The following is an 8,719-nucleotide window of genomic DNA, read 5'->3' on the forward strand; positions in this document are numbered from 1 at the left end:
TAGAACACCTTGTACCTAAGAAAAAAAAAGGAAAAAAAAACACCACAACAAAAAATTAACCAAAAATCAGAAAATTAACTGGAATAAAAAATCAAGAAAATATTTTTCTGGGTTAATAATTAATTATAATGAAATCAAAAGAAAAAGAAAAAATACATACTTCTTCCTGGCTTTGCCTACATTGAAAGCCATGAAAGAATTGGGAAAGCAGTAAAGAACAAGAACAAGAACCACATCCATATTCTGGGGGAAGCAAATCCTCTGCTGCCTTCTTTAGATTGAAGGCAACTAATAAAAGGGTTGAGGGGTTATGGGTTTGACTTGGTTGAGTTTGAAGCTACAAAAGTAAGAAAAATGGTAGTAATTTTGGAAGCATTTCTAACTCTTTTATAACTTGAAAGATAAAAAATTTTAAGTGTTAAAAATGTTAAAAGAGCTTTTTAGAATCACCCCAAATGTACTCTAAATTATTTATGACTTGATGTCACCTTCACACTCATTTTCCAATGTCATTTAATTTTGGTGTTCCCATATTGAAGATTTAGGGTAATGTAATATTCAAGCCTTCACATTTTGCCTTCACTAACCTTTGAATTTTAATTAAATTCTTTGAAGGATATTTGACCACTTCATTGTCCAAAAATGCTTATATTGCCATTTTTTTGTCTTTTTCTACAATTCCAATTTTACTATTTTTCATTTATTTATTCCTATTATTATTTAGGCTATTATTTATAATATTCTTAATATTATATTTATAATTGTTAATAGTATAATTACTCTTTTTCATTTATATTGCTTATCTTATCTTTATTCATGTATAAGACTCAAAAACTGCAAAAAGCATTAATAAGTAACAACTAAACTATATTCACTAAGCTATATCTCTGATGATACTTCGTCAGAGCGTGAAATGCAACTTGGAGTCTTTGTATTTATTAAATTTTTTGGGTTATTCTATTATGAATATTTGGTAAAATTAGAATTCATGTACTGAACCTTTTTCAAGTTCTTTTGGTTGGCTTGATATATTTGGTTGTGGGGTTTGTAGATGTGGTGAGGGATGATCCTACAAACAATGTCCCAGATGCAATTTTGTCGAAACTTGGAATGCAGCTTCACAGGAGGGATCAACACCCAATTGGAATTCTGAAGAATGCAATATATGATTATTTTGATGCCAATTACTCAAACAAATTTGATAAGTTTGATGACCTTTGCCCAATAGTCTCCACAAAAGAGGTTTGACCATTAAGAAATAAAATAGAAATTGTATGCATGGTTTTTTTTTTTCACTGTTTTGAGCTATACATTGCACTATTTGGAACTTGTATTATCTTGCTATGACTGGTGCTTGACATTTTGTTGCTGTTTATATTTATTTTGCTGCCCATTTCCTGTTGGTTTTTGTCCTGTCCTAAGTGTTTTAACATTTAAGAATCCATGAAAGTGGTATTTGCATCTGTTGCCAATTATTCCATCGACGATGTTCTAAGTAGGGAACCTAGTATGCAAACTTCCATCCAAACTTACATATAAAAAAAAGTCCAGAACAGGCATTCAGTTTACCAGGTTTATCAGTTCTCTCCCGTGTTTATTCAACTCTTAAATGAAGTACTTATAGTGGTCTATTAAGGAAAAGGTTTGTTTGACCTATAGTCTTGCAGATATGTATCATATAGGTGTATATGTCTCTATCATGATACAAGTGAGAACAAATTCAGGGAAGTTGTTTTGTTTTAAAAAAAAATTGAAAGTTAATTTATGTTTTGAGAGGGACATTAGACAACCTAGGATTCAAAGGTTATAATTATTTAATAAATATTTTTGACCCCCAAAAAATAAAATAATATATCCAGAAAAATAGATTACAAAAAAACGAACACACAGGAAAAAACGGGGCTCAAAACGGACACCGGATGAGGTTACATGCGCCTCACACACTTAACCTGCGAGTAGGGAATGTGTGGCACATGTGGCACGTGTGGCATGTGCTGGAGGTCATCTTCAACCTCCAGCATTGGGTCCAAAATTCTGCAATACGGGTCAAATGACTCGGTTGCAACCCAAATTACAAACAATTGAAAAAAAATGTTTTTTTGATTGGGATCTTAAGGGGTTTTAAACTTTAAGTTGTTTCTAACAATTTTAGGACATTTAATCATAAAAAAAAAAAAAACAACTTAAAGATCTCCATAATTGATTAACAAAATTCGGTTTTTCATACCTCCATAGCCAAAATTGAAAAACTCTATTTTAACACCTATTTCGGCCTTGTTTTACATGTATTTTTACCTTAACAATATAAGAAATCTCTCTACAACAATTAATTGGACATGTTGTCTCCTAGGAAAATATAATTCATAGCATTCTCAATCACTTATAGGTTATTTTAGTCATTTTAAATTGATTTATTTAATTTTTTTCTTTGTTGTAGGCAAGCAAAAAATATATTCACAACACCTACTATTATCATTATTTTGGTAATTAGCATTGATGGAGATTGTAAAAATTCTCTAATAGTATTGTAGGAGAAAAATAATATATATGAATTTTTGTTAAACGCAATTGTCATAATGATAATACTTAATTAGAATAATATAAGTTTGTAATTGGAAAAATTTTTAAAAATAAAAGCTTTTGGAAATGGTTTGAATAGGAGTAGAAAATTTTTGGATTTCATGGAGAGCTGAGGTGGGATCTAAAGCATGGGGCTGTTTGCTATCTATTTTAGTATTTGCTGCTCTTCTTTCTTATAGGTGTTCAGTTGCAGCTTGTATTCTCTGAGCGTACTTGGGTTGTGCCCCCTTTTGTGTTCTTCAATATAATCTTCAGGCTCATGACTAGTGCAATTTCTACTAATTGAACACTTTTCACTTCAGATAATATTCAGTAATCTAAATAGCATTTATCAAATTATTTCTAACTCGCCATTAGATTTATAAAGAACCCAAAGTATGAAATTTTCTTCTTAGGCATGAGAAACTGTCGTTGTTATAAACCCCATGTTTGTCTTGTACTTACAAGTGTAATTATAAAGCATGATTTGCATGTCTTATCATGAAATATAACTGTGTCATAAAATAGATGATTGATAAAATATTAGAAGTCCATTGCAAATGCTTAATGGAACTGAAAATTATTACAGAGCAAGTGCATATTTCACTCAAACTTTTATGCAATAGTGGTAGCTTATAAACTCACAACTTTGTAATCATGTGCTTGAATCAAGTAAACTTAATGGATCTCAGCTACAACTGCTCTACATTTTAACCATTGTTTTATGTTATGGGAATAGTGACTGAATTTCATTGTCCCGTCATTATAATTTATGCATTGTAAACTCCTGTTAATATATTATGCGTTTATTTATAACAAAAATAAATAAATTTTGCATTGTAATTTCATTTGTGGGACTCAGTTTTCACATGTGTTCGACAAGTTACTCTGGGCATCAAAATTGAAAGAAACAACAATGAGGAAAAGCAACAAGAAAGTGCCCCTACCTCCCAAACTCTCAATGAACTACTGGAAGGATCTACTACTATTCAAGATAACTTCTTCTAAGCACAACTACATGTAACAGTAGTTAGCCTGCGCTATGGTGTCAAGAGGTAGGCTCATTGGAACATGTCTATTTTGATGGATTTTAGTTTGTGGGGATGTTAAAGTGTAAAGTGTTTGATAAAATAAATTTGCTAGTTTTAATAAATTGGAATTACTACTGAATGAAATGTGAAGCTAGATATTAGGAGGAGAAAGAAAGATAATTAATTTATTTGTATGACACTATGACTTACACATTGTGAAGCTTACTGGTTGGGAATTATTGAACAGGGGAACTTACTTAATAAGGGAGAAAGAACCACACATATTACTTGATGAGAAAATATAATTACATTAGCCATAGGCCAAAAATATATGAGTGGTTCACTGATTGCATATTATTGGAAAGAGAGCTGAGCAACATATGATTCATAAACTTTTTACAATTTAAAGGCTTGGGTCTTATGAGATATGTTGCATCATATTACCTAATGAACCAATGAAGTTTATAGATTTCCAAAACTTCTTGGAGAGGTTCATTATTTTATGGTTCTTTTTTTTTAGGGTTCTTTATTACAAAACTTTTTGCTCCATGCCTCTTTGGAGCTCAATTCTTTGGCAAAGCAGGAAGAAAACAAATTAGCATCAACTTTAGCTTGACTTGAGATCACAAATCCAACTAGAGATTTTCCAGTAGTGTGTTGAGGTCTAATCTAAATCCAGGTTGTGATGTGTGCATCAAAGAGTCTTTCCATAAGCCATGAAGCTTTGAGGTGTTTTGTGATGGCATGACTGGATAATGAGCTGCATTTTGGTCTGGAATTTGGAGTTCGGTTATGCATTTCTGTATCTATATCTCCAAAATTATTAACTAATTTAAATCATTTTATCTATTTTTCAAAATTAACATTTAAAAAGTTTGTGTCACGAGTCCTCAGGCTTATCCGGAATAGAATGCCCTACATTAACTCTTGCTATTAATGCATATAATACCAGGTCAGTCAACACAGCCATTTGCTTGCTTATGTTGACTTTCAATGGCTTAAAATTTATGGCTTCAATGGTTATTACCATGGTAACACTCAAACTAATTTTTTTTTTTTTTGATAGGTAAATAAGAGCTTGTATTAGAAGCGTCTAGAAGTGACGAAAACAGTACACATGAAGTATACAAATAGATCGCCCAAGAAACTAGGCAAATAAGACAAAAAACCTTTCTCCTAACTAGACATATGACCACTCCATAAAATCAATCATAAACAAAGTATGATTCTCCATAAACACCCTAGCCCAATATACAAAAGTATACAAAAAGGAATGTTTTAAAGCTTGGTTGGATTGTTCGATATCATGAAATGCTCTTTCGTTTCTTTCCTTCCATAAAGTCTACATTAAGCATAAAGGGGCAACCCTCCAAGACTTATCCCTTCTCTTACCCACAAAGGCACCATGCCAACCAAGCAAATTCCTTTTAATCAAAGAATGCAAAACCCATTGCACACCAAAAAGGGAGAAAATCAAACTCCAAGGCATTGTAGCCTTTCTACAAAACAAGATTAAATGGTCACTGGTTTCCTCTTTCTCTTTACACAAGCATGTTCAAACTAATAACTAATAGTTATTGGATTTAAAGCTTGTTTGTTAACGTTCTTCATGGTTGTGCTTCTATTTTTAATCGATTCTCTAGGCCATCACTGTTTCCCCTTTATTAAGATTGGATATTTAAGTTTCAATGAAACAGCCTACTAAATCCTCAAGATAGATCTTATTTATAAGGCATGGGAGTTTTGGTCAATGTCTGCTTCCAAAATTCTTATCCATATTTCTATGAATTCTTATGCCAGAAAGTCTACTTCTTGCAGAATTTTGATGATGTCTTGGTTCCTCCTGATCACGTCAGTAGGAGTTACAATGATACATACTACATTAACTCTCAAACTGTCTTGAGGTGCCACACTAGTGCTCATCAAGCAGAGCTGTTGAGGAGGGGACACACTCATTTCCTTGTGACTAGAGATGTTTATCGTAGAGATTCCATTGATTCAACTCACTACCCTGTTTTTCATCAGGTTTCTTATCTCTGATTTTATCAATGATTGTTTTCTATTAACAAGTTTCTTAATGTTTTCTTCAGTTCAATAATTTTGCTTCCTGATCAAGCAGATGGAAGGTGTTCGTGTCTTCTTTCCAGGTGATTGGGAGACATCTGGAATGGATGGCACGTCTTATGCGGCTGAGGATTTAAAGAAATGTCTTGAGGGTTTGGCACAACACTTGTTTGGTAAACTTAGATCAGGAGATTGTCTTAATCAGATGCAAACTTAATACTATCAGTTGATGCTGCAGTGAGAAATATGGGTTAAGGAATTATTTACCAGGTCTAATAATTCAAAATCTTGGAAAATACAACAAGAAGTAAACGGAGGGGGGGGAGATAATGAAATAATAAATTTAAGTGGGGAAAGCAATTCATGTTATGCAAAAGCAGTACAGATTGGTCGTTTAGAAGTCAAATCAAGATAGTCCAGATAATATAGGGAATTATTTGTGATTCTCAAGGTACTTGTTAAGAATCATTGACAAATTACCTAAAGAAACATTTAAGAGTGCTATTATTCTTGAAATTTCTGAAATCTATCAGAAATGTAGTTTTCATCTTGGGGTTTACCATATACTGTATAGAATCTGCGTGGGCTAAATCTGTTGAAATTTGCAGGTAATGTGGAAATGCGCTGGATTGATACCTATTTCCCTTTCACCAACCCATCATTTGAACTTGAGATATATTTTCAGGTATGCTTTTGATCTGGCTGTTGGTTACATTTTAGCACTATATACTTTGAATTTCTTTAAAACTTTGTTTTTGAACTAATTTTAGTAGAAACAGGCTCCATTTCATTTTTCTGTTTTCACCTTTTGCAAGAAAGGGTAAAAATCGTTTAAAAAAATGTGAACTTTAGTTTATTCCATTGCTGGCATGTGTGGCTTTCATCTGTTATTGAAGACACTAAGATTCATAGACTGATAATATTCCAATGCTTATAATAATAGTAATGTTGATGATAAAATAATATAAAAGTAGAAGTATATTATGGTCAATCTGGAAGGAGAGGAATAAATTAGCTTTTGGGAATGAGGAGCTTTCACTTCAAAGATTGAAATATTCTTTTGTATGTAATCTTTGGTCTTGGGTCAGGGTTTCCTTAGTATTGAGCCCTTCTTCTCTTGTAAGTTTTTTAGACTGGATAGGCTCCTAGTAAGGGAAGGTGGTGTGTATACTCCCTGTATACTTTGAGGGCACTGTTTTTTGGTGTTTCCTCTTTTTGATTAATATATTTGCTTTTTACTTATCAAATATATATATATATATATAAGTAGAAACAAAATTAGTTGTCTCCTTTTTTTTTTTTCTTTTAGTTTTTTTGTTCTTCTTACCCCTCTGATGTGGGGAGGGGGTGTGGGGCTCTTTGTTGTCACCAAATGTGAAAAAGAAGATGCATTATGTCCTTTTATTTTGGACTTACAGGACCTATTATGAAGACATTGCTTTCTTCAATGTATATTTATGACTTCAAGACATTTTTGTATTTTATTTTATGGCAGCATTTTTTAGCTTCACTATTGAAGGAGAAATTCATAAACATATATACACACATGCTAGTGGGCATACACAAACACTGATGTTCAACACAGTAATTAAAAAATTATTGCTTTGAGGAGTATCTTTTTCCAAAACTCATGTCAATGTCAAATGGCAACATGCCAATGACTATTTTCCAGCAGATGGAATGTTGGCAACACTTTTATGGATTGAATGTTTTCCTTTCCCTTTTCCTTATAGTGAATGATGTTTACGCTTTAGTTGCTCTTACATATTTGATGCATTATGCTTCATGCCCTAACTGATGTAGAACAGGAAAGTACCAGAAAAAATGATGGGAGTCTAGGAATTACTTCCAAAAACCTTAGGCTTCTCATATAGGTTTAGTTTGCATCACACAAAAAAGAAAACATTGAAAGCTAGAAGGTTTTGTGTTTTCATTCGTTGATCCTTTTAGAAGATAAGAGTGATCAGCTTTGTAAACTTCAACCCTAAGACCCCTAAGACTCTTTGGAACCAATCACAGTAATAATAAAGCTGAGAAATCAGAAACTTGAACTGATAAATAAAAATTAAAAGGCACTTGCAAATATAAAACATTAATGACTTTGGAAATAAGAACACTCTAATACCCCCCACGCCCTTCGGAAAACTTAACCTTGACAAGTTAAAGGCATGAAATTTCTCATAAATATCACAATTCAACTGCTGAAATTCATTGCTTGTGATCCACATACAATCTCAAAGTGGCATTTCTCTCCATTCCACAAGATACTTTTGATAACCTCCTCTTCTGGTTGAAACAATTTAGTGACCAACAACTTTTCAATCTTCTCTTTCAATCAAGGGACTGGTAGAAGATGACCATTTGGACCATTAATTGATGTAGCAGCTTTAGGATTAGGATAAAGGGTGTGGTCTTCAATATTAGAGATCTTATTAATGCCCATATTTTCGGGAAAGTCAAGTACATAAGCGTTGGGACTTGTTTTCCTGAGAATTTTATAGGGGCCAACATTCTTTGAGTGGAGTTTCTTATAGGCACCTCTAGGATATTGTTCAGGCCTTATTCACACAATAACCATATCACCTTCAATAAGTTCTGCAAATTTTCTTTTCACATCATCATATGACTTATTTATTTATTTGATAGGCAAGCGGGAAAAGCATGTAATCATACGACTTATAATTTCATTGATGAAAACAATTTTCATTGAACATGATAATGTATGTCATCTATATGCTCACTAAAAGCATCAGCTTCAATGCTAGGTCATGCATCCATTGGTAAAGGAACCAAATCCATAGGCTTTCTAGGAAGCGATTCAGTCACAATCTCAAATGGACTGTGACCAATAGACCTGTTCAAGGAGCTATTATTTGCAAATTCAACCATTGATCTGATCCCCACCTAGGCAGTGTAGTAAATGATCCAAGCTTCAATTAACAACTTTTATTTGGCCATCTGTTTGAGGGGGAAGAGCAAAAGAAAACTTTAGTTTGACATTCAGTATTTTCCATAAAGTTCACCAGAAATAACTCATGGACCTACCATCCAGTTTGGGAAAATCA

At 32.9% G+C, this 8,719-nt stretch overlaps 1 protein-coding gene across 1 annotated transcript; it reads left to right on the forward strand.

The window, feature by feature from the left end:
* Positions 1–969: 969 nt before the first annotated feature.
* On the forward strand, positions 970–5,934 carry LOC117908709 (phenylalanine--tRNA ligase, chloroplastic/mitochondrial-like). The gene is made up of 3 exons (XM_034822391.1): positions 970–1,242; positions 5,409–5,615; positions 5,710–5,934. The coding sequence occupies exons 1-3, from the start codon at positions 1,111–1,113 to the stop codon at positions 5,869–5,871; spliced, it is 501 nt and encodes a 166-aa protein (XP_034678282.1). The 5' UTR covers positions 970–1,110; the 3' UTR covers positions 5,872–5,934.
* The last annotated feature ends 2,785 nt before the right edge of the window (positions 5,935–8,719 follow it).

This window comes from Vitis riparia, chromosome 19 (assembly GCF_004353265.1).
Source record: "Vitis riparia cultivar Riparia Gloire de Montpellier isolate 1030 chromosome 19, EGFV_Vit.rip_1.0, whole genome shotgun sequence".
NCBI lineage: Eukaryota > Viridiplantae > Streptophyta > Magnoliopsida > Vitales > Vitaceae > Vitis > Vitis riparia.

Bases quoted from the DNA above. Each gene is read 5' to 3' on its own strand.
- LOC117908709 (XM_034822391.1), top strand. From the start codon at position 1,111: ATGCAGCTTCACAGGAGGGATCAACACCCAATTGGAATTCTGAAGAAT. The intron at 1,243-5,408 runs GTTTGACCATTA...TACTTCTTGCAG, and splicing joins CAATAGTCTCCACAAAAGAG to AATTTTGATGATGTCTTGGT. The intron at 5,616-5,709 runs GTTTCTTATCTC...CTGATCAAGCAG, and splicing joins ACTACCCTGTTTTTCATCAG to ATGGAAGGTGTTCGTGTCTT.